We start from the raw sequence: 26676 nt of genomic DNA, 5'->3' as shown, positions 1-26676 counted from the left end.
TATGACATAGTTTTACCCTCAAGAAACTTAGAGTCTAGTGGAGGGACTTGAGGCAGATTCTCAGAATTGGTTAGCCCAGGCAAACCACAAAGTGAAGTAAAGTGTTACAGTTCTATGATAGGAGTAGCTAAAAGGTGTAATGGGGGTATAGGGAGTCTAGAGTGTTAGTGTGTGTGTATGCATGCACAACGTGTATGTGTAGCACTGGGGAGCGCAATGAAATACAAAGTTGGAGAGAAGACGAGGGCCAGATGAGGGAGTATCTTTCCATTCACCCATTCAATGAATATTTATTAGTAACTATTAGTAAACCTTATGTCAAGCCATGTGAACAAGACAAATATGGCTTTTCCCTCACAGGGCATTCAAACTATGGGAGATACAGACAAGCAACGAGGCAATTACAAAATCTGTGTGGAGTTCAAAATGGGAGAAGTACTGGATATTAATGGAGGGGCACCTACGTCAACTTTGCAGGCACCAGGGAAGACTTCTTGGAGGAAGTGACTTCTAAATTAGCACCTGAAGAATGAGGAGAAATAAACCATGGATAGAGGCTTGGCATAGGGGTATGGAACTGGTGTAGAGAGTATATCAGACAGAGGCTACAGCATGGGCAAAGTCTCAGTGGCACAAAATGGATGTTAGGGGAGATGGAAGTGATTCAGGCTGGTGGGAAAACTGAGAAGAAAGCTAAACAGGCAAGCAAGGTCCAAATCACAGGAGGCCTTGCCTGCTGAACTTGGAAGTCACACTTCATCCTGCGGGAACTGGGAGCCAATGAAGGGTTTTAAACAGGGGATGAGATGATCAGAACTGTGCCTTAAGGAGATCACTCTGTCTGCAGTGCGCTAGCTGGATTGGGAAGGCTAGAGAGCGGAGGTAGTGAGATGGAATAAAGCACTAATGCAGTAAGTATTTCATTGGTGAAATGAAGGTTTGAAGCACGGTGGCCATACTGGCTTGAAGGAGGCAGAAGGTTGACATCTCTACCTTTTTACAGGTCTGGACAGCTTAGCCCAGGGAGTAAGCCAGGTAGTAGAATTTGATGACAACTTTTAAATCCCCAGTACTGATTAAGCATTTGAACTGCGTTCTCCAGGTGTAGGTCTTAATGTGTTGTCTATTAATTATAGATTTGCAGACGTGCAGATCTAGCCAAGTGTGGCCTTTCACTTTTCTGTATGTACACTTCTAAAGTGCAGTCATAGACCATAGAAGTACAGAAGTTCTTGTCCAATTGCTTTAAGTTCCTCTGTAGCAGATGTGGTTGGCATCCTGCTCATATCCTCTAGTCCTTCTCTTGAGAGCACACCTGCCTGACTTTGAATGCCAGCACCCACGCTTCTTTGTCAAAGAGCCCACTTTACCATCTGCTTGGCAGGCCAGAAGTACTGGGAAATTGACATCCCCTGGGAGCAGACCTTAACCACTGACAGATGGAAGTTGGCATATAAATACCCAGCTCCCTCCCCGTGAGTGGTTTTCCTCATGGGTGAGTGTGTTTTAAACTGGTTCCCAGAGCTTCTCCAGTGACTTGTGCTCCAGTTGCCCACAGCCATGGCTTGCTTGATCACATACCCTTTTAGGCTCCTTCTCCTTTCTGTCTCACTGCCCTGCTCCCATTCTGGTTGCCCTTTACCTCCTAAATAAACTACCTTTACTTGATTTCTTGTTTCAAGGTCAGCTTCTGGGGGGACCTAAACGAAGATGTCTAATGATGCTCAAAGCCTCTGGAATTAGAGTTTTCTAGTGTCCTCAAAACACTAAACTATTCTAAAATCAATTCCCCAATTTCTTGCATATTCAAATATGGTTATGTCAAAATAAAACAAAACTCAACCCTTAGGGAGTAAAGTTGGGATCTTTTGAGCTTCTCTTCATACTCAATCTTTTGATGGTGGACACATTTTTTGATGATGCCAACTTGCATAGAGTAGGTATGCAACAAATATTTCTCAAGTGGCTCTGATAAGTTCATGAATGTAAATGGCTGGATGCTATAAACTGGACTTCTCCTTCATTTGGGGCATAGTCTAGTCTTTTCATTGAAGTTTAAAGCTAATCGCATGTTGGGTCCAGGGTATATTGATGACAAGAATGCACCATAACTCCTCAAGGAGGGCTTAGGTCTGCATCCTGCCAGGAATGGAGATTGTGAGAAGACATGATCTCTCATCTTTCTTCTTGCTGATGATTAGGGAGCAGGCATTTCTTTGGCTTTTACTTTATTTGAAAAAACACTCAGACACAGTCAGCAGCCTCTTTGCATCCTTCTGGAACATCTCAGCAGGTAAGGTCTCAGGCTTCAGTGTTCTCTGTTGAGAACATTGCTGGAATATTGCCCAAGTTGGATGAGAGTCCCTATCTTTACATTTCTGGATTTCTGCTGTTATGGTGGTAGGTGTGTGGGAGAGACAGCTGATGTGTTCACTGGATTACTTCCCAGGCAGTGATGTGCCTGGGGAGTATGTGCTGGTGGAGGCAAATTCTTCATGCATCGGCACTGCTGCCAGTACAGGTGTCGAAAGTCTCCATGATGGCAGTGTGTCGGATGTCAGTAAAACTGAGCTGATTTGTCTGCCAAGATTCAGGCTGCCTTTCTCCTTACCGGTAATCACCATTGTTGATGCTCTGCACTGCTGGGGTGGTAGTCTAATTCTTCTGCCTTATAAACAAGGTCACTGAATAGAATGTGTATGTGTACACTCTTCATTATTGAAGTATAACATATATACAGTAAAGTGCACATATCTTAAGTGTACACCTCAATGGATTTTATATGTACATACCTATAAACATTGCTGGGATCACGATACAGAACATCAACAGTGCCCAAAAGGCCCCCTCATATCCATACCCAGTCAATACCCCCACAAGCCCCAGAGGAAAATTATTCTGACTTCTATCAACATTGATTAGCTTTGCTTCTTCTTGAGCTTCCAATAAATGGACACTTGCAGTATGTACTCTTTTATGGCTACCTTCTTTCACTCAACCCATAGCCTACGGGATTCATCCATGTTGTATTTATCAGTAGCTTGTTATTTTTATTTATTTTTGCTGTGTAGTATTTCACTGCATGAAGATGACACAATTTACTTTTTCATTCTCCTGCTGGTAGACCTTTTGAGTTGTTTCCAGTTTGGGGTTTTTATAAATAAAACTGCTATGGATGTTCTTGTACAAATCTTCAGGTGGACACGTACTCATTTCTCTCAGGTGTATACAGTGGCATGTTGGTAAAGTTTAACTACAAGTTTTATAACAAAAATATCTCTGATTTGTAACTGTTTGTAAATACCCTCACTGTGGCCATTTTCAAGCTACCAAGTGGATGTGTGTTAGGAAGAGATGTGTCCAGTCAGCTTTCAGGAGCCAGTAGGAGCCAGCCTCAGCGTATCACTGGGTATATAGACCCAGGAGTGGAATTTTGGGATGAGAGAGTAGGCATATATTTAGTGTAAGTTTTCCAAAGTGATTGTATGCTTTTACATTCCCACAAGCACTATATGAGAGTTCCAGTTGCTCCATCTCCTCAGCAACACTTGGTATTATGTCTTTTAAATTTTTGCCATTCTAATGGGTGTGTACTTGCATCTCATTTTGATTTTAATGCGCATTTCCATGATAACTGAAGCTAAGCACCTTTGCACATGCTCGTTAGCCGTGTGGCTATTCTCTTTTCCAAAGTGCCTATTCAAGCCTTTTGCCCCTTTTGTTATTGTGTTGTTTTGTCTTTTCTTTACTGATTCATAGGAGAATATCTAAGTTCAAGACAAGTGAGACTGGCTGTAAAGACTGCAAGGAAGAAGAGCTCCAGAGGCAACCTGGCATGCTAGAAAGAGCCTGACATTGGAGTCATACAGACTTGTGTTCATATCCAACTAAGTTAGTGACTACTTGATAACCTTGAGCAAATCCCCCTTCTTGAGTCTCAGTTTCCTCATCATCAAAATGGGATTACTGTCTGGAAGTGATGTTGATTTCTGAATGAGACAATGTAGATAGAGTGCCTGGCAGGAGAGCACATCACAAGTTGTTAGTAAATGTTGGAACTTCTCCCCGTCTCAATCAGAAAGTGTAGCTGATACCTTTGCCCATGAGTTTCTATTCCTGAGGCACGTGATGGTTTAATTTAATGCCTAGAAATCCCATGTTCTTCCTGGCTGTCTAGTGGTGTTCTCCTCATGGAACAATTGTCTGTCTCATGACGTGAGAATTTTATTCTTTGTGGGAAGCAGCATTTCTCTTTTTGTGGGAGGCATGATGGCAAGGTTTACTAAACATGATGTTTTGCAGTACCTTATTTGATGTGAGGCAGGAAGGATCTGGAGGGCACTGTTCTTGATTTGGGTGGAGAAGCTGCTGCAGATGAGCAGTAGTAAGAAACTAGGGCTGCTTCGTGAGCAGCCAAGTCGCAGTCCCCAGCCCTTGCTTCTAGGAGTTTGGACTTGTGAGGAGTGATGGGCTCAGGTCAGGCATCACCTCCTCCAGGAAGCCTGCTCTGGAAATGCAGGTGACATCCTCTCTGGTCCCCTGTCTGTGAACACATCTGTCTCATCACTTGCCATATTGTAAGGACATCTTCTTTCAGCTCTTTGAGTCTTATTCTTTGTTACAGCCGCACTCCTGGCACAGTGCAGGCACACAATACTCAAGACAGAAAAGTTCTCAGACAAGCCAACACACTCTTGTCCAATGGCCTTGCCATCACCAGCATGCATTAAACAGCTTCCACTTGCATGTCCTGAAACCTAGTTAAATACTGAGACGTGATCAAGCAAAAGTACTAGCAAGTTCTCAAAGACTCGGGGGTGGGGGGGGGGGAGAAACAAACAAACAAAAAAGTAAACAAACAAACAAAAGGAACCAGAGCATGTAGGAAAAAATGATTGTTCCAATAAGTATATGTACTTTTATGTCTAAAAGTAAAGATGCTCTGGCAATTGAAACACAAAACAAAACAGCACGGCAACGCTTTTCCAGCCCAGCTCTCAAAGGAATACACAGGCAGATATTAACATATACAGTTCTAGAAAGAATAGGACATTGGAATTAGGAATGAAGAGATTTTAAAATTCTCAGTCTATCATTTCCTGTCTCCTTTTCCAAGCTGAAGTAGCTTTATCAGAATCAACATAAACCAGCCTGCAGATCTCAAACTGAGTTTGGGTTCATTTAAGACATGGACGAGCTTCGGTGTTACTCTGTTACCTTGTAAATAACATAGCTAGTAGAATGCTGAGACATAAAATAGAAGAACCTGGAACACGGAAATATCCCTGTAAATGCCACCTTAATGTTTTCCATCTCACATTTACCATTTGAATAATTGTTGAACTCTGTAATGTGCTTATTATATGTTATGAGGTGCTTATGCATTATTATAATGGATACTAGTGGGCTTGTAACTTCTCTGTTTTAAGTTAAAAAAGGGACAAAAATGTTCTTAAAGGGGAAAATTGAAATGCTTAAGAGCAGCCCATTTTGAAATGGAAACATTTTTATGGTGCTTTCCATACAACTTTATAAAGCGAGATCCCATAGGCAGCAAGCAACTCTCAGTGAGGAAACCCCAGATTATTTTTATGAGGCAGACTAGTGGCTTTGGCAGGTCACTCTGTAAAAGACAATCTATTAGCAATTGGCCACTTCCCACTTGAGGCTCTGAGGGCATGGTGCACACTCCCAGAACACCTTCCGTGGAATCTGGGGGTTTATTAGCAGTGAGTGCTGACTTTGGAGGCTTTGCTGCGTCTGCTGCCCTGCTGACCCAGGAGAGCGGGACAGGGGCAACCACACTCCACACCCGTTGCAGCATTTGGATGGATTTCAAAAAACAGCCTCACAGGAGCAAAACCCAGTCAACCCAAAATGAAAGATGGGAACAGTGTCTAGGCGGGTTAGGAGAAAGGTTGGAAGAGGCTTTCCAGAATATGCAGAGGGGCTAACATCAGTAAAAACAAGGAATTTCATCTTGTTCCCAAAGCATTTAGCCCAGCCTCCTGGAGATTCCTTTGTTTGTATAAATACTTCAAATTTTGGGGTTAACTGAAAGTTGTTGTTTTAAAAAGCTGAGGTTGTTTAGATGGCACAAACAATTGAACTCCGGTTTATTTTCATTTAAACATATATTTGTTTAGATAAGCCCTGGGAAGATAGCTAGGTTGCCAGGATTATGGATTTACACATTTTAACTCAAAGTTTTACAATTTTACTCGACATAAAACAAGTGGAAGAAGGGCTACCTCCTTAATTTATCCTGGCTGTCTCTTTGCTGCCTCCTCCTCATCCTCTGCTGGTTCCAGGCACTACTGGATTGAAAACCTGTGAGGTTTACCCTGCACTTGCCGCCTCCTCAGCCTGAGCCAGCTGCTCTCAAGCCTGCCCACTTGAACCACCTGTGGAACCCTACAAACTCAGATGCCTGGGCCCACTCTCATACTTTTACATCAGAATCTCTTACTGAAGGCTCAGGGATTTGTGTTTTACAAAAGCTTCCCAGGGACCTATATACACAGCCAAAGTTGACAATCCCTGAATCATTCATCAAATCCTTTTGATTTTGCCTCCCAAATCTCTCAAATCCATCCTCTCGTGCTCCGTTTCCATTGCTCCTGATTTGGTTCTAGCCCTTATAATCTATCTGGACAACAGAAACAGCCTCTTAACTCATACTTTTTGCTTTTCGTCAGTCCTCCAAAGTGCCGCCAGATTTATTTTTCTAAAATACAAATCCAAACCTGTCATCTCTCTGCTTTCAATCCTCCAATGGCTCCCTTCTGAACGAATGATGGAGCCTGTTGATTTCTTAGATTATGATGGAGAACAGCTGCTCCTCATCCTAGGCAGGCTCTTAGCTTAAAATGTTTTCTTTTTAACTTTTTATTTTAAAATAATTGAAGACTACAAGAAGTTGTAAATATAGTTCAGAGTTCTCGTGTATCTGTCACCCAGCTTCCCTAATAATAACATCTTACATAACCATAATACATTATCAAAACCATGAAACTGACTTTGGTACAATGCTATTAACTGTAGGCCTTATTTGGATGTCACTAGTTTTTACACGCACTCTGTGTGTGTGTGTCTATGAATTTTATCACATGAGCTTAATACAGTTTTAAAAGTATCTCTTTTTCTATGTAGCAATGGTTCTCAACTCTGGTTGCACATTAGAATTTCCTGGGGGACTTTTAAAAAAGTACCCATGTCTGGCCCCACTCTAGACCATGCTTTAGTCCAGCATTTCTCAGACTTTAATGTGTACACAAATCAATTGGGGACCTTCTAAAAATACAGACTCTGATCTAGTAGGTCTGGGTAAAGCCTGGGATTCTCCAGTTCTAACAAGGTCCCAAGGGATGCTGCTGCTGCTGCTGCCAGTCTGTGGACCACAACTGAAGTAGAGCACCCTGTTTTCAGACCAATGGAATGATATGGGCATGAGACCTAGGCATGGTAAGTTTGAATTCCTCCAGTGATTCTACCATGTAGCCAGGGTTGAGAACCACTGAGATATGTGACAGAATTCAAAGGCTGTGTCACCCTTGGAGGTCACACTGCACCGACTTCTCTTTGAACCATTCTGGGTCATTTCAGTCTCCCCTGATGAGCCATTCATATGCCAAACAACTCCTGGAGTTAAGAAATCCTTCCTTCTATATAATCCACATTCTTGTTCTGAAATTTAAATATATCCATTGTGAACTCTCAACTTGCCTCTCACTCCCACTTCAATTTTTTCTCTATACTTTTGCCCATCTTGAGACAAAAGGGAAGGAGAGACTGTCTCTTAGCTTTCATACCCAAATTCTCGGAAAGAGATTGCTTCTAATTTACTAGTCTCTTTTCATTCCCTTGTCACTCGGCTTCCAAGCCCATAGGTATTAGACAAATGCTCCCTTTCTTTAGCACTTGACAAGACTCACTTTCAGCTACTGACCTTGTTTTCTATCTTGTAGAGAAAACCCCAAGCCATCAGATGAAAATTACCCTCAACTTGCTGCTACCATATCCACAAAAATACCCACATCTATCTGTTTCCATCCTCCCCTCCTGTGAAAATCAAGGCCATGACTCTCCCTCTCTCTAAGATCAACTCCTTCCAGTTCTGGCTTTCCTTTCCTTCTTCCTAGTATTGTTTATCCCCTCTCCTCCCATGTCCTTTAACTTTTTATACTAGTTCTTTCCCATAAGCTTTGAAATATGCTTATGTCTCTCCCGTATTAAAAAAAGGCCTCATTGACCCCATTTCCCTTCCAACTTCTGCCACATTTCCTCTTAAGGAGCTCTTTACATTTGCTGTCTCCAACTACACTTCAAAGAGTGATTCATGCTTGCTAACTTCATTTCTCACCTCCTACTCACTTCTCAAACCACTCCAGTCTAGACTCTATCCCAGCATTTAAGCCAAACTCAACAGTGACTTCTAAGCAGGTAAATCTGATGGCTACTTTTTGGTTCTCATTTTCGTAAACTCGCAGCAGATACACAGGTTAAGTCAATAATGTGGGGTCAAAGCAGTACTTTAAAAATATCTAAGATGATTAAGCATGTTGAGATTTTCATGGGAATCGAGTAGGCTCCATTAAGGCATGGGAATGGTTTCTTCACTGCTGCATCCTCTACTATGTGCCTGGCAAACAAAGGCATTCAATAAATATGTGTGGTTTGACTGAAACCCTCTTTCTCTCCCCTGAAGAATTCCATGACACAACTGTATCCTATCCTCCTACCCCTCAACCTGGCTTTCCAGTGTCCATCTAACTGACTCCTCTACCTTTGCTTACCTTGTAAATTTGATATTACTATTTGAAATTTGAGATTCTGTCCCTGGCACTTCTGATCTTGTCACATTCAAGTAAACTCTTCTTGGGCAATGAATTCTACCTCCAAGGTTTGGCTTATCATCTTTATGTTGACCAATATCCAGTTCACATCAATACCTCACATCTCTTCCAAATTCCAGATCTGAATTTCCATCTGCCTCCTGAAGATTTGCAAATATATATTATGGCAATATCTCAACTGGTATATATCCAACAGCTGAATCTTTTCCTCCAAATTTGCTCTTCCACCTGTTTCCTCTTATGGTTAACAGCATCAGCCTCTTTCTACTTACCCAGGTGGGAAACTTCTAAGCCAGTATCACCATTTCCCCTTTGTTTACTCACAGATACAATCAACCTCCAGTCCTATTGATTCCATCTTCCTATTTGGGGGATAGTATTTTCAGTGTGTATTCAGAAGTACATTAGTTCCTTGGGATATTAATAGGGGTCACCAAAAAGGTAAGAAGTATTAGTGATCAAATAACTTGAGAAATGCTGAACTGGACAGAGTTAAATAGATTTCTTTACAGAGGAACTTTTTAAAGACTTTGATATGCTAACGTGCATTCAATACAAGGATCTGAAATGGGGATACCACATGCATTGTTTCCCAAAGTTATTTGGTCACAGAACCCAATTTTTTTTGCAGCATTAAAGTAAACTTTCCTAAAACACATTTTGGAAAATGGTGGTCTAATCTCTCCTTTTTTCTCCTTCTGCAGCTATCCTATTCAAAGCCTCTTGCTTACAGACTTACAGCAGTTCCCTGGGTGGAGGAGGGGATCTCCAGATTGCCAATGTCTTGCCTCTCCAACTTAACTTCTCTATACTTCTATAAGAGCTATCCTTATAAAAGTTGGATTATGACTCTCCTCAGAGTATTAGACATCCTGCCTCTTGCTTCTGTCGAAGTCATCTATATCCTTACTGATTTTCTACCTGTTTGTTCTTTCAATTACTGACAGAGGAATGGTGAAGTCTCCAACCATAGTAGTGGGTTTGTCTATTTAGTAGTATTAATAGTATCAGTAGTGGGTTTAATGCTCTGTTAAGGCATAACATGTTTAGGATTGTTATGTCTTCCTGGAGAGTTAACCCCTTTATCATTATGTAATGCCCGTCTTTATTCCTGATAATTTTCCTCGTTCTGAAGTCAGCCATATCTGAAATTACTATAGCTACTCCAGCTTTCTTTTGATTAGTATTAGCATGGTATATCTTTCTCTATCCCTTTGTTTTTAACCTGAGTCTTTATATTTAAGGTGAGTTTCTTGTAAACAACATAGAGTTGGTTTTGTTTTTCCTTTATTTTATTTTTGTGAGGAAGATTCACCCTGAGCTAACATCCATTGCCAATCTTCCTCTTTTTTTTTGCTTGAGGAAGATTAGCCCCAAGCCAACATCTGTGCCAGTCTTCCTCTATTTTGTATGTGGGATGCCTCCACAGCATGACTGATGAGTGGAGTAGGTCTGCACATGGGGTCTGAACCTGTGAACCTGAGTTGCCAAAGCAGAGCATGCAGAACCCTAACCACTTGGCAACGGGGCCAGACCCCAGTTTTTTTTTTTTTCTTAATCTACTCCGACAGTCACTATCTTTTAACTGGTATATTTATACCATTCACATTCAAAGTAATTATTGATATAGTTGGATTAGTATCTACCCAGCTTGTAACTGTTCTCTATTTGTTGCATTTGTTCTTTGTTTCTTTTTCCTCCTCTTTTTCTGCCTTATCTTGTTTTAACTGAAAATTTTATGTTATTCCATCTTATCTCTTCCTTTGGTATATTAATTATACTTCTTTCAAAAAATTTTTTAGTTGTTTCCCTAGCACTTACAATATATATTTATACCTAATCTAAGTTCACCTACAAATAATACTGTAATGCTTCATGGGTAGTACAGTTATAATAGAGTACTCTCATTTCCTCCCTCCTGTCCCTGGTGACATGGCTGACATTCATTCCACATATCCATATGTTATTATCACTCAATACATTGTTACTATTATTGCTTTAAACAAACAGTTATCTTTTAGATCAATTTTAGTTTAAACAAACAGTTACCTTTTAGATCTTAATTGATTTTTAGATCAATTAAGAATAAGAAAACTAAAAAGATTTTATTTTACCTTAATTTATTCCTTTTCTAACACCCTTCTTTTCTTTATATATATCTGAGTTTTTGACCTATATAATTTTCTTTTGGCATGAAGAACATTTCTTGCAGGACAAGTCTGCAGGCAATGAATTCTCTCAGTTTTTGTTTGAGAAAGCTTTCATATCTCCTTCACTTCGAAGCATAATTTTGCTCGATACAGAATTTTAGGTTGGTGAGATTTTTCCCTTTTAACTCTTTAAACATTTTACTCTGTTCTCTTTCTGCTTGTGTGGTTTCTGATGAGAAGTCTGATGTAGTTCTTATCCCCAACCCCCTGGCTTCTTTCAAGATTTCCTCTTTGTCTCTGGTTTTCTGTAGTTTGAATATGATATGCTTAAGTTTTGTTTTATTGGTACTTATCCTCCTTGGTGTTCTCTGAGCTAGCTGAATCTGTAGTTTGGTGTCTATCATTAATTTTGGAAATTTCTTGGCCATTATTACTACAAATATTTCTTCTGCTACATTCCCTCTTCTCCTTCTGGGATTCTAATTATGTGTATGTTACACCTTCTGATATTGTCTCACCATTCTCGAATGTTCTGGGGTGTTTTCACTTTTTTATCTTTTTGCGTTTCAGTTTGTGAAGTTTCTGTTACCCTGTACTCAAGCTCACTGATTCTTTCCTGGGCTGTGTTGAGTCTACTGACCAGTCTATCAAAGCAATTCTTCATTTCTGCTACAGTTTTGATTTCTAGCATTTCCTTTTGGTTCATCCTGAGAGTTTCTATCTCTCTACTTACATTATCTATCTGTTCCTGATGTTGTCTACTTTTTCCATTAAAGCCCGTAACATATTAATCATAATAATTTTAAATTTCCCATCTGATAATTCTAACATCTGTGTCGTATCTGAGTATGGTTCTGATGCTTCCTTTGTCTCTTCAGACTATGTTTTTTTCTTTTGGCGTGTCTTGTAACTTTTTTCCCAAAGCTGGACATGTTGTATCAGTTAATAGGAACTGAGGTAAACAGGCCTTTACAGTGAGGACTTATGTTACTCTAGGAGTTGGGATGTATTTAATGTCCGTTGTGGCTATAGTTACCAGAAGCTTCAGATTTCTCTATTGTCATTGTTTTTGTCTCTCCTCTTGACTTTGGGCTTCCCTAAGTACTCCTCCTCAGAGAGAGTCTGTGTCTTGCAGCTCTCTAAGCTGTAATCCACCATTATTATACTGAAGCCCTTGTTGATGTGGTAGTAGAGTATAGGGAAGGAAAATGCTATAAACTTTTCCAGTGAAATCTCAGTCTTTAAGTGGGCCTGTGCCTTTGGGTATTACCCTCAAATATTTCTCCAGTGGTATAGTTTTTCACTCCAGCCCCTTGCTGCTTTCCCTGGCTGCAACACTCCTAATCTATTTTCTTGAAGCCCTGACACCTGAGGACTCTTTCCCTCCCCTTAGGTGAGACAGAAAGTCTGATGGGGGCTTTGGTGGGGAGGAACCTAGGATAAAGTTTCAGAATTGTGTTCTGGCAAAGTCCTCTTTCCTGGAGAGTAGGGCCATGTTATGGAGAAGACTGAGTAGACTTCACAATGATTACTCTTCCACATTTCCCTGCCAGATCTTCACCTTGGGAATATGGTGAGGTTTCTGGAGGGGAAGCCCAAGAATTCTGAGCCCCCGATCCCTCCCCCTACAAAGACAGTGACTGCAGCCCCCAGGAGTCTCTCGCTGTCATGCTACTCCACACTCAGCCTCCAGCAATTTGTCAAAATTACCATTTAAGTGTTTCTACCAGAGGCTTCTGTTCCAGGTAAGCAGACTGGCTGTGTCTCTATGGATGTGCCTGCCTCTACAGATTTTGGGATGGCAGTTTGCCCTGTGACCTCAGTTCTCTGATGTATCCAAGTCACTGATTTTCAGTTTGTGTAGGTTTTTCTTGTTATAAGGATGAGAGTGACAATTTTCAAGCTCTTTACAGGTCGAAGCTGAAACTGAAAGTTCCCCCTTACTCTGTTACTGATTGAAATACTACTTCAAGGCCATCAGACACCAGGGGCCATGCCTTACTCATCTATTTCTGTATTTCATGGAGACAATCTGGTGCAGTTATTTTTTAAATGATGCTTTAGAAGCTAGACCTGTGGTGGAATCTTGATTCCACTGCTTATTAGTTAAGCTATCTGATGTATCAGTTATTTCATCTGTGAAAAGCAGCACTGTCGAATAGAGCTTTCTCTGAGGATGAAAATGTTCTCTATCTGTTCTGTTCATTTCAGGCATATGTGGCTATTGAGTACTTGAAAAGTGGCTAGTGCAACTGAGGAAATGAATTGCTAATTTTAATTAATTTAAATTTAAATCAAATAGCCACATGTGGCTAGTGGCTTCTGAATTGGACAATGCAGGTCTAGGGCTTTAGAGGCATAGACAAAGGATGGTCAGATATGCTATTTTGTATTCTCTTTGGGTCATTCAAAGTAAAGATATAGATGGATGCAATATTATTTAATCATCTGAAAGTATAAGGCCATGTCAGCAGAGCTTTTGGTTAGTACAAGGTAGTCATTGACTCTACAGGCACTTTTTACAAAAAGAGATGGATGCAAAATGTGTCAACTTGGTGACTAAGGTGTTTATTCTTCTCCCCTGGGAATCCTCAGGAGTTTGTCCTCTTGCCCCAGACAAACATGTGTGCACTCAGTGCAGATATTATGAGATTTCTGTGGCTTCAGGCATGTTACACTTTATGAAGTTTGCTCACACACATTATCTCCTTTTATCTTCCAACCCCATGATGATGATATTGCTGATCCCATTTTATGGGTGAGGAAATTGAGACCCCAGAGATCAAGTCACTTAACTTGATCAAGGACCCATTAATGATTCACAGCCTCAAATACAAAAATTTGGGGCTCTGAAACAACACTTATTCCACTATGACAAAACCAGTACTTACTGAACTTCACTACAGTTTCACTTCACCTCGCTCTAACAGCACTGACATCAGACAGTAGTTGAAACAGAACATTAGCTGCCAGGGCCCTCCCCATGAACACTTCACCTCTGGTAACCACAAAGCTAGGTCCTTGTCTCAGAAACGCAACATGTAGCTCCTATTTGTAGCCACTGTGCCTTCTGATTTGATGTAAAGTCTTTGGAAGTCTTTTGAAGAAAGGAAACTTTGGCAATCACGTAGTGATGGTAGCAATATCATCCACAGTGTATTTGTGTGTGAGTAGGGGGCTTATTTCTTTCCCCCCATCTCAGAGTGTCCTTTCTTCTATTCAGCCCCTTTTTCCTAAACTCTAGCACCTGGAGAAAGGCAGTGGAGCAGGCCCCTTTGTCCGATATGTTTGTCTTAAACTGCAAACTTGTAAGGTTCAGACTTATGTAGTACCCTTTGCACACTAGTTCTTACAGCGTCATTCAGAATTCACCACTGAACAAATAACTCTTGCACCCTGCTTGTATCTGTTGGCTAGGTTCTACAGAGAGAGAGACTGCATTTTTGGAATAAGTCCTGGCAACTAATTACTAAGATGCTTTACAGCCGTGGCTCTCAAATTGTGGTCCCTGAACCAGCAAGAAAAGCATCACCTTGGGAACTTGTTAGAGATGCAAATTCTCAGGCCCAACCCCAGACATACAGAATTAGAAACTCTGGAGGTGAGACCCAAAAATCTGTGTTTGGACAAGCCCTCCAGGGGATATCCACTCAAGTTTGAGAACCACTGCCTTAGAGTATGGAGGCAATTAAATGGCATTGAGTAATTAGTCAGGACACACAAAAGTTCCTCAGGTCCACCGATCCACTGCTCTAGTCAGTGTGGACCTCAGACCAGCAGCAGCAGCAGCCCTGGGAGCTTGTTAGGAGTACGGAATTTCAGGCCTGCTGGCCCAGACCTACCAAACCAGAATACGCGTGTTAATAAAATTCCCGAGGAATCTGAAAGCACATTCAAATTTGAGAACTGCTAATTCTCACTTACACTGAGGTTAGTCTTGTTTAAAGAGTTTAGGCAAAGAGAACCATACAGGCAGAGGAATTTCCTTAGGTGCGTTTGATTTTGATCGTAAATCATTATAGATTTCTTTTATAACCCTATAAAAAGAAATTTTAGAAAGGGGAAGGTGGGGCAATGCACTGACCTAAATGATTAAAACCCCCAGTCAGCAAAATTTTACATTTCACAGTTTCAAAGGGCTTTACAATTATCACTTTGCCTGGTTCTCCTGATCTCTGGCAATTCTGACGACACTCTTCCCTTTGAAGTGCTTGCAGATCTACTTATGTCTGCAAGATTTCCCAGGGAAACACTGTAGTCATGTAAATTAAGTGAGAGAGGAGAGTTATCAACTCTTTTACCTAAATTGCCGGAGAATCCCTTTCTGACATGCCTGTGCTGTGAGGAGTAGTGAAGAAAACCTTGAAACTGGAGCCCACAGCCTTCTAAAGCTTTTAATGCTGAAGTCACTTTCCTGGGCAGGAAGTGAAGGCTTCCTTTGTGTGCAAAGCCCTGTCAAGCATGAGGATGAAGTTCTGAGCCCTGAGAAACCACCTTGATGAGCTGGAGTGCAATCTGCCCATCCCCACTGACAGCTCTCCCCGCCTAAGAACTTAGGAGCTGCATGCTCAGCAGTAGGATGAATCCAGTCGTCTGTAATGACTCAGAGTCATTAAAGACCAACAAATTGCCAATCTGAGTATTGAGAATGCAGATTGAGCACCCATTATTGCCTGTTGGATCAAAGGAAAAAAAAAGTTACATGCATATTTACTCAAGAGGCAATAATGGCTCTGAAAGAACTGGCACACATGAAGAAATCACAGTCATTTTCAAAGCAAATAGCAATAATGATAACACACCTTACAGAAGGATGCATAGTGCCTTCACATACTTTATCTCATTGCATCTTTACCGTAAGTGGGTACAGGGGATGCTATGACACTCAGAGCACATGAAGAAACTGCTTCTCAGGGAGGTTAGGTGACTTATGCAAAGTCACATACTTAGGAGAACTGGGACTTGAGCTTGGCTTTCCTGACTCCAAATCCAGTGTTCTGTTCACAACAGCTAAGTTTGAGCCTTGCTACTGAAAGTGTGCTCCACTGACCAGCAGCATCAGCATCACCTGAGAGCTTGTTAGAACTTCAGAATTGTGGGTTCCAACCCAGGCTGAATCAGAATCTGTATTTTCACAAGATGCCCAGGTGATGTGTGGGCACATAAAAGAGTCTAAGAGCAGTCTTTACCAGTATGACCACTTGCCTAGATACTATGTCAAAACAAGAACAAAAGCAAAAGGGAGCAATGCAGAGCTCAGAAAATTAAGGTACTGAGTATCACAAAGATTCTTTTGAGCACTTGTAATGATAGTTCTATAGCAGAGATGAATTTTTTCTTGAGACAATTAGAAGGAATTGACAAAGCCTTGGTAGCCACAAATTTGTGGAACCCATGGAAGAATGGGCAGAGGAATCTCACTTTCAATGCTGAGAGATTAGCAGTTCTAGTGTTTCTGTTAAACTCACCAGAGATACACTGATTTTGTACCGTATCATTTTTTTAAGTTCACCTCTTAGAACATGTCTTTCTGTTATCCTGGGCTCCCTCTGAAGAAGGGTGAGGCTAAGTAACATCAGAATGGTTATCTGTTGAACACTGATGCTACAGCTGGGAAAACCACTTGTCCTTGATGTAAAAAAAAAATGTGCTTCATGTTTACATTTGAGTATGGGTATTTTGAGACTACTTCATGCAAATAAAGATGTGTAGTAGAGAGGTGACTTCAAGGGTGCTCGTTGGGAACAACATGGGAATGGACCCCTGGAGACTGAGGTCAAACTTATGCCTTTCCAACTGTACTTGGACCAGAAGAGGTGGTCAGGTGTTTGGTTTTCTAAGAATTTCTCCTGACATAAAATAAATGTCAGCAGATCCTGAAGCAGAATGGATGCTTATTGCCTATCATCAAGTTTGGAACCAAGATTTGTCATGGATGAAGAATGAAGACAGATCTAAAAAAATCCCATGATCATGCTACCAGGCAAAATTATATTTGACTAAAACAAATCAATAGGGAAGGAAGAGCACATTTTCAATCCTACAAGCCATCAACTAGCAACACTTTATTAATCACTTGGTGCACACTCCACATTATGCTAGGTTCTAGGAGAGATTTGGGAGCATGAGACATTGTTCCTGCCCTTGAAGAGCTTATGATCTTGCTCATGAGAAACTATCATGTGACAATATAGCAAATTATAGAATAGTGTATAATTAAGCATCAAAGAATGTGGATATGACTGAAAGTCAGATAGATTTAATGGAGAGGGGGAGGCATGAATCTGGGAAGACCTCATAAAGTAGAAGTCATGTGAGTATGACCTCAAAGTAAGGAGTTAGTGCATTTCTAGGGAGGAGAACAGCAAAAGTAGGATGTGTGAAGAAGCGGGCTATAAGATGGGGGCCTGCAGACTTCACTTGTATTCATAAAGGGAAGAGGGCTGGATACGGGCCACTCAAATGTGGGAATTTCACATATAAAACCACAAGTCCTGGTGGTGTCCAGGCCCTGAGTGAAATCATCTTTACCACTATCCTGTGACAAAACTGAAAATGTCAGTTGCTTATCAAAATTGAGAATAACTAAACAGCTCTGCTGGATCATTCTTGCCTGTAAGCTTCATGGAGATGGGGTCATGGCCATCTTGTTGAGTGAAGGGATGGACATCCCCTAAGAACGTGGGCCCTAAACTCCCAGATGCTCTCAGGGTCCCACCCATATTCTCTCAGCTCATACTCATCTCTACATGCCGAGACCACTTACTGCAAACACCTGTAGCTCTCTGCCTGAGGCTTTTATAAAACAACAACAACAACAAAACCAATTCTGTGGGGCCGGCTCCGTGGCCGAGTGGTTAAGTTTGCGCACTCCACTGCGGTGGCCCAGGGTTCGGATCCTGGATGCAGACATGGCACCGCTTGTCAGGCCACGTTGAGGCGGCGTCCCACGTGCCACAACTAGAAGGACGTGCAACTAAGATATACAACTGTGTACAGGGTGGGTTTGGGGAGATAAAAAAAGCAGAAAAAAAAAAAGATTGGCAACAGTTGTTAGCCCAGGTGCCAATCTTTGAAAAAAAATGAAGATTGGCAACAGTTGTTAGCCCAGGTGCCAATCTTTAAAAAAAAAAAACCAATTCTGATTATAGGGCACATACCACATCTGGAATTGCCAGAGATTTATTTAATGCCCCCAGACGCAGCTGGATCAATTAACGATGGCTGGAGAGTTGGGGAATAAACATCTGGTTTCTTCTCCCACAGTTGGAATAACTTGGACACATGTTCTATAGTGTCTCCCAGAGTTCCCCAGTGAGACTGAGCCCCAGCTGCCCACAGTGGACACTTGCTTGAAAATACTCCCTCAACTGGCTTCTGCTACTCCCTATTTCATGTCCCCACTTCCTTACTTTCATAGGTGTTTTTGGATATCACCTCCCAAGGTAACTGCTTGTACTCAAATCCTCATCTCAACTGTACCTGGAGCCCACAAGTTAAACCTAAAGTGGAACACCTAACAATGGGGATCTTTCAAAATACCAGAAGCAGTATTCTCAAGGGGATTTCTTAGAGAGCAAGAAGATAAAAATAGCTTCCCTATTGCCTCATTGCCTCCTTTTGTTCAAAATATGAATTCTGAAGTTGAAGGCATGACATATTATTCAGGGCTTCCCATATGAAATAACAACTGGTGTTGATTTCCTTTTTTTTGGGTCTTTTAAAGGTTAGAGATTACTCACCTCCCCTGCTGGTCATTAAATCAGTCTGGCAGGATTCCTCAGAAGTTCTGTGGCCTTCCGGGCATGTGGCGGCAGCACAGGCAGTGCTGCAGACAGGCCTGCTTGCTGTGATGTGCTACTAAGCAGGTGACTTCAAAGGTCTGCTTCAAGCCTATCTCAAGTATCAGTTGGGGCTCACACTGAGCCCCAAAGTCAGATACCAGATGGCGCACCCCACAGTCAAAGTTGATCAGATCCCCAGCACCTTGCATCTCCCTAGCTCCTGTGCCAAGGGATGCTGCAGCCTCTCAGGCAGGAACAAATAACTTCTGTTAGCTTACTGCCCCTTCTCTTAATTATCATAAGGAGTTACCAGTTAAATGCTCAGTTGTTCTGTGAGGTTTATAAGTCTGGTGAATCCTGAGAGGTTCACTTTGTGTTAATTTAAAAAAATCACCCTTCTCTAACTTCAATATAGCATCTAGCAAGATACTTTGAGTCATTAAAAAGGTGAGCTTCCTCTCACACCACAGCTTTATATCTAAATTTCAGTTTAAATTAGTAGTTTACCCAAAGTTTGTCCTAAATGCTTATCTATACAAGGAGGTAAAAGATTGCTCCAAAAATCTAAATGAGACAAGTAGGGTGGGCATTTGAGGATACTATTCACACAAATGAAATGTGCTTAGAAGTGAGACAGCCCTAGAATGTTACTGTACTTGGATTATGTGGATGAACCTCGTATGAAATGAAAGGAGAATGTAAAGTGACCTCAATGTCTCCTTAATTTTCCCCTCGTGCAAAAATAAAGTGCAAAAGGCAATTGGCTGGCCCAGCACATGCATGAATGTTGCCCTTTCAGGCCTGGGCTAAATCTTTTCTAAGAGTATCTGCCACTTGGATAACTCACCAAAGGCACCAGACTGCCCAAGGCATCATAGCACCTGTCACCAGACAAAGCACCCTGAGATGCTAAGAGCATATTCCAGCATCAGTGTCTGCAGAGATGACCTTTAAGGTGCCTTCCAAACCCAAGGGTCTTTGATCCCCTGTTCCTTGCATGCAAGCTCTTTTGTCATTTTATGTTCAGAAAAGCAAAGCAGCTGGACTAGGCAACAAAACACTGCCTCCTGCCTCCTCGGCAGGTCACCACTCACAGTGGGGTCTTACACACTGTCAGGAGAAGCCAGGCCTGGTGGGTAACTGCTACAGATTGAGGGTCAGGCCTGCCGATCACGGGCACTCTGACAAGTCTCAAGGCCAGCGTCAATTCAGTAGCTTTGCCATTCAGGCAGTTAGACTGTATTCAGTTTCTTGGGTTCCTCTACAGCGCAATTTAGACCATCAAGGACAGAGCTATAGGAGGGGGTAAGGATAACTGCATCTTGAGGAAGGTTACACTGGAAAATCTGCTCTCTGCGCATCTGCCCAAAAGAGCATCTCCTCAGAGGTCACCGTATTTGTCTCCAGTCAAAGTTCTATAAGATTTTGAGATGTGAAATTCTCTTTGACATTTTTTCACTTTACATTATCGATGCAGCTGAAAAAAAAATCCTAACAAAACAAAAGAAACACACAAACGAACCCCTTCAAGCAGGATTTGGAGTCAGATAATTCTTTGCTGTGAGGGGCTGTCCTGTGCACGTCAGATAGCTAACAGCATCCATGACCTCCACCCACTAGATGCCACTAGCAACTCATTCCCAGGTGTGACAATCAAAAATGTCTCTAATCATTGCCAAGTGTCCCCTGGGGGGCATAATCATCCTGGTTGAGAACCGCTGTCTTAGAGGTTATTTAACAGTATTAACTTCCTGAAATTACTCCAATAAAGGAGTTTTGGAATACAATATAGGAACTTCTTTATGTAAAGAATCAAAGAATAAATATTTTAGGCTTTGAGAGCCACATGCCATCTCTGCCTCGTATTCTTCTTTGTTTTTGTTTTTTTAATAATCTTTAAAAAATGTAAAAACTCCTTCTAAGCTTAAAAATAGGCCAGAATCTGCTGATCCTTAGACTGTAGAGAAAGAAATGATGGGATCCCTGTGCTCATTGAAAGTGCTGAGAAAAACCGGAATCTTGATCCAGCTACCAGGTCTTTGTGACCCTGAGCTAGCAGTTATGCTGCCGTTTGTGGAAGCTGAAATTAAATAATTCCAAGTTAGATTCGATTAATCTCATTTTGCAACTTAATTCTACTTAATGTATTATTTCAATATAAAAATTTAAATAAAAAGAAACTCAATATTTGAACAAAATGAGATTCCCCAGTAAGTGGAAGAATGTCTGCGTAGTGAGGATGTGTCCTTCGCTTGTTTTAGAATAAAATATCCTACGAGGTTCCTCTGAAGATGAGGATGCTGTGCGAAGGAAATGCCCCTACCCAGTTTCAAAACTGAAATATGTTTTGATATGACTACAAAGGTTATCGTGGAAGGAAGAATGATATCTTGGAAAAAGAGAAGCCTAAAAACTGCCTGTAAAGTTGTAAAAATAAAAATGTCATTTTGAAAATACATTTCAAAGTAGTTTCTATGGAATTTTCTTTACCTATCACACAAATGTCTGAGTAAACTAGGGCAGGTCTGTTGGACAAGTATTTACTGAGGGTTTACTATGTGCCAGAAATTTTCCCAGTAAAATATTCCATCTTTGTATATTGCTAGTAACAAATATCTTATGCTTTATTTTGGGCATGTAGAGTTTCTGTATGTGAATTTTCATTGACACTAGGCAGAATCATTGTCCTTAGAACAATGAGATGGGATGGGTATGAGATTTTGGTCAAATATATTTCATTTGAATAACAAAAATGTACATTTTAAATCATTCAAGTAGTTTATCATATGGGAGGTGGTAAATTATAGTGAAAAGAGCACTTGGCTGGGAGTCAAAAACTCTGGGTTACAGTCTTGGGTCTGTCTGTGTCTTTTTCCCGTGGACAAGTCAGTTAATTTCTAAGGAGCAGCTTTCCCATTTGTCAAATGGGATAACACCACTTTTCCTGCCTACCCTGAGGTGTCTACTGCATTTAAACATACTGTGTGTTTATAACTTATAAAGTGCTGTAAAGGTGATATCATTATTTTAAGGATTGGGCTAAACTGGTTCTTCATTCTACACAGATGATTCTGGAATAAATCAAGTATTGTTTGGGTCACAGCCCAGATCAATTATCAACAAGACCTTCTTATAATTCATTGTAGGTGGTCAAAAGGGAACATATCTATAAAAGCTCGTGAGACACTACTCTGAAATTTGCTCTGAGACAAACATCATGAATTTTCTGTTAAAATATAATACTGAGCTAAATTTAATCATCTAGTGAAATGAGGACTTTTGAAGATTAAAGAGGTTCAGAAATTAATGGTTGATCCCTTGCCAGCATCATCAGGCCCCACCCACTTTCGCCCAAAATTACATCTTTGCCCTGCAGCCTTCAGAGGAAACCATTGCCAGGCAGAGTCACCCCTCTCATAGTTTGGGGTCAAATTCTATGCTGCAGAGTCAGAGTATGGCAATCATGTCACTTGCACAAATTTGAGAAAGCTCCTCCAAAGCAGATCAGCTGGATTTTCAAACATGGATTATTTTTTCCATGATACTCTTGATTATATGTAAAAAAATCAACCTGGGTTTTCATTTTTTGTCATCATCCCTTTGCAGTCTATTTTTGATCAGAAAATAGCTGGACTAATATCCCAAGAAGAATCTCCTTCATTGAATAGGAACAACCCCAGAACACTCTGAGGAATAAACAACATAATCCTGCAAGTTCCTGCCTCCAGTTTTGTAGTGGGGCCTGAGAACACCTCCAACCCTGCTTATGCTTCCTCCACTTCACTTCCAATGCCATGCCATAAAACAGGCAGGGCTGGTTGGTGTTGTGTACAATGTTAACTGTCAGCGCTATCCTTGATGCCAGTAACAAAGGGGAAGAATTACACTAGTAAGGGCAGATCCAGTGACTCTTTCACTCCTAGCACCTTTTGTAAAGGACAAGTCTTCATTATGTCTTTAATGGAAAAAAAGAACAAAAAAGATAAATGCTCGTTCCCACACTTTACATTACTATGACTACTGAAGGTCCATTTTTCTGTCCCCCCAGCTCCATACCTACCAAATATAGGCGTTGGATGTAGAAAGAAAAAATGGATATTAAAATCAAAGGCAATTCTCTCAGTTTCATAAGTCTGGGTTTTTACAAGCTGTACGAATTCCTTTGACCAGAGAGCCATAAGCTAGAAATGAGTTCTGACTACTATTCCACTTGGTTTTGATTTTTCCCGGGCACCTAGAAATGAAAAAACATCCTATTTCTTAAAACAATTCACTGACCAGACTGCTGTCCTTTAAAGTTGTCCTTTAGACGTGGAGGCAAAGCCAGCCTCCCTCTCTCTTCAGTCCCAACTTTCTCTTATAATATGGTTTTCTGTCCTGAACAGATCAAAATCAAACAGGGGAGAAAAAAATCCAGTTGCAAAGAGATCTGATATGCCTGTTGATGTCTCATTAACCTTGAGAGTGAATGTAACTGGTGACTGCCCGTCACAGTGGCGTGACGGTTTGTTAGGGAAAAAAATTAAAAAGCCAGTGGAAACATCACCTCAAAAAAAAAATACAAAGAGAAACATTATTTAGTGGATCACCTATCAAACGATGGGGCAGCTTTCCAACTGTCAGGACTGTCTAAATGATAGTTTCCTTAAGACTGTGATGAAACTACTACATGTTTTCTTGGCAAAGCATTTTGAGCGGTATTTATCTGTGTGTCAAAATATGTTCACTGAAGTATTGGGGAAAAAAACCACTTTGATGCTGGAAGTATAATCATGAGAAAAGCAAACATATCGGGATTAATGTTACTAAGGTTCTGTGGTGGGTGAGTATGTGTGATGATGTGTGTGCCATTAAAAATATTATGAGCCACCCAATGTGGGAAGGTTCTAATTCCACTGAGTCCCTAGTCAGATTCCCTCATTACTAACTGCTGATTGATAACATGTCAACAAATACAGGGAGGGAAATAATACAGGAAAATTAGCTTGTCTCTAGGGATAAAGGGTCACCTGTAGAGGAAAAAAGAAGGAAAGAGTGCCTCAGGTTCACTGGCTGCCTCCCTTTGGGAGGAGTAGACTAGAACTCTAACTGGCCTCTAATCCCAGATCTGGACCAGAGACCCACACAAAACCAGCACCTTCCATCCCTCTGCCCCAGGGCTCCAGTTGGGACTGGTTCCTGTCTGCCCTCCCCAGAGGAGAACCTTAAGTAAACAAGCCCCATATTCCCCACCAGGGACTTGGATGGAACAATCTCACCTAGTTTTGCTTTTCTCTCCCAAGGTCTCCACTTTTCCATGTCTAGTCCTCACTCCTTTGCTTTCCTTAGGAACTTCTTGAAAGTTATCACCATTAACCTCACTTTTCACATCAAATTCCCACCTTGGGCTGACAGCACAACCTGTTTCTGCTTCTGAGAGTGTCACTCTCTAACCAGCTGCTTGGTTTCCTGTGCTCTTCTCAGGGCCACACAGCCTGGCTTCTGTCCTCACCCTTCTGGCTCTGCCCCTCACCCTCACGCCCAAATGCACCCAAATAAAGTGGATCAATCAAATCCCTCTTTCCCCAAAGAAGTTTTTGAATTTCGGAAGACAGGAGCTACTGTGAAAGATGAAGTAACTGCGAATCACAAACATTATTTCCTACCCTAGAAGACAGAGATGGCTACCTCGCTCCGGGGAAGAGGGCAGCAGGGCAGCCCCTGTCCTCGCCGCCAGACCACACTTCTTTCTGGGTGGGTGGGAGGCATTTTCTTCACCATCCCACCTCACATTCTTCTGCCCCCTCACAGCCCCTCTCAGCAGCCTTTCTCAAAACACTCCGGGGCCAGAGGAAGCGAGAAAAAAATGGGGACGGGGAAGGGGGGGTCTCTGAATCCCCCTCCCAAGCATAGTATTTTGTTTCCAAGTATCAGGACTTTCTGTAATGTCTTCTCTTGTTCTGCTCCTTCCTGTCCCAGTTACCCCAAAGCCTCCCCGCCCCCAGGACCACTGTAACCAAAACAAGCGCACAGACCACAGCACTGTGGCCGCCGCCGCCCCAACTGTTGCAGCAGCTACCGGGGTAGCGGCGACGGCGGCGACGGCGGCGAGGGTAGGGCCGGGCCCGGACCCGGACGCTCCCCGCCAAGAAGGCTAGGAGGCTCCTGGCGGCCTCCAAGGGGCGCGCAGTGCAGGGGAGCCCCTGCGGCAGCCGCCTGGGATGGGAGAGGTGGCGCTCTCAGCCCGGACCCCCGCGCAGAGGCAGCCCAACCGCGCCAGCCGCGCCAGCCGCGCCGGCAGAGGCTGCCCGCGCTCGCCCCCCTCTCACCTTTAAGATCAGGTCGGTGTGATGCTGGTCCAGCATGTTGGCTTTCTGGAAAGAGGTGACGATGACCCGGCCGTAACGCCCAGGGGTCTGCAGGTCCGAGTAGAGCCGGTGCTTGGAGCGGTTGACCGGGAAGAGGCTGTTGACGAGGTTGCGCTCGATCTTGGCGAGGCTGTGCTGGGGCGCCAGCAGGTGCTCCACGCTCTCCTCGACCTGGTAGCGGCTGAAGCTGGCGCCGAGCAGGATGGAGATGAGCACCGGCGCCGAGGCAAAGAAGACAGGGTGACTGGCAATGAAGTGGCCGAGCCGGGAGAAACACGTCCTCAAGCCCCTGTGCAGAACCTGCCGCAGCATCCTAGAGCAGAGCGGGCGCGGGAGGAGGGCGAGGCGCACGCTCGGCGCGGGCTTGGGCTCGGGCGGCGGCGGCGGCGGCGGCGGCGGTGGTGGCGCCCGCGGCGGCGACGGCGGCGGCGGCGGCGGCGGCGGAGGCGAGACCCGGAGCTCTCCCGAAGCCGCGGCACCACCATCGGGGAGTTCCGCGCCGCGCCTCGGGAGGGTCCCCTCGGGCGGGAGACACGCCCTCCTGCCCGCAGCCGCGCCGGCCTGGAGAGCCCCCCAGCTTGGCGGCCTCTGCGCCGCCCCCACCCCGCCCTACCCCGTGCGCCCTCCCCACCCCCCGCCGCCTCCCCGCCCGAGGGGCTCCGCGCGGCGGGGCCGTGTCCCGGCTCAGCGCAGGAGGGGCCCGGGGCAGCCCCCGCGGCGCGTCATGACCCCACTCACCCGACCCCCAAGGCCAACGACGGGGTGGCGCGGGGAGCGGCGGCGGCGCTATCGCGGGGAGACTCTGCGCGCCAGCCTAAGAACACGAGGACGGAGAATTCCAGGCTACACCCAGTCCCCTCCCCTCCCCGCGCTCCCCTCCCCCGGCCCGGCCCGCCGCGCACGCCCTCCCCTCCCCTGTCCTCCTCTGGGGAGACCCAGAGATGAATAAAGAAATGGTCCCGGTTTTCCAAACAAAAAGTAAAGAGTTCTCCCTGGGGGCGTCGGGCAGACCCGTTCAGAGCCGAGTCCCCCCAGAGGCGGAAAGGAGGACGCTGAAGACTGCGTGCGCCCCGGCTCTCGCCAGGCTCAGGTGGTGGCGCGCACTGGCTGGTGCGGAGAGGGGGTGGGGAGCGAAGACGCTCGAACGTGGAAATCACGCCTCCTCTCAAGTAAGAGCCATTTAAAACATCCCCAACACTGCAGCTTCCGCGGGACCACGGGGTCTGGGTGTGCGTCTGGGGCACATCCACCCAAAAGGCGTCTGTGAAGAATCTTTCTTCTCGCCCTCATTTACGGTCGCTCCAGAGTGGACTGAGGTTCAGCAGTTCTGCTGCGTGCCCCTCAACCTCCCCACCCCGTCCTCCAGTAATAAAAGTGCTGATACTGATGGTTAGTAGGTGAAGCCGCGAGTCACCAGGGCTCTGGTGCTCCCAGACTTTCGGCTCTCCGCCCTGCCTCCTCCTCCTCCCTCTATCGTCACAGGCGGGTCTGGGGGACCTGGTGCAGCGAGGCTGAAGCGGGCGCCCCTGCGGGTGTAGAG

General features: G+C 43.5%; 1 protein-coding gene across 2 annotated transcripts in view; it reads right to left on the bottom strand.

The window, feature by feature from the left end:
* The window catches only part of PTCHD1 (patched domain containing 1), a 54991-nt gene extending 29047 nt beyond the window's left edge, over positions 1 to 25944 (bottom strand). Inside the window, exons 1-2 of one of the 2 annotated variants that reach the window (XM_070258708.1) lie at positions 25875 to 25944; positions 25098 to 25449 (exon numbers count right to left, since the gene is read on the bottom strand). In XM_070258708.1, the coding sequence (XP_070114809.1) occupies positions 25098 to 25448 (351 nt within the window). In that variant the 5' untranslated portion in view covers position 25449; positions 25875 to 25944. Of the gene's footprint in view, positions 1 to 25097; positions 25732 to 25874 lie in introns of those variants that run through there. The other variant, XM_001492306.7, reaches the window with a different exon arrangement.
* Positions 25945 to 26676: the final 732 nt, after the last annotated feature.

Source organism: Equus caballus, chromosome X (genome assembly GCF_041296265.1).
Source record: "Equus caballus isolate H_3958 breed thoroughbred chromosome X, TB-T2T, whole genome shotgun sequence".
Lineage (NCBI taxonomy): Eukaryota > Metazoa > Chordata > Mammalia > Perissodactyla > Equidae > Equus > Equus caballus.
This window is presented reverse-complemented; position numbering and strand designations above follow the sequence as displayed.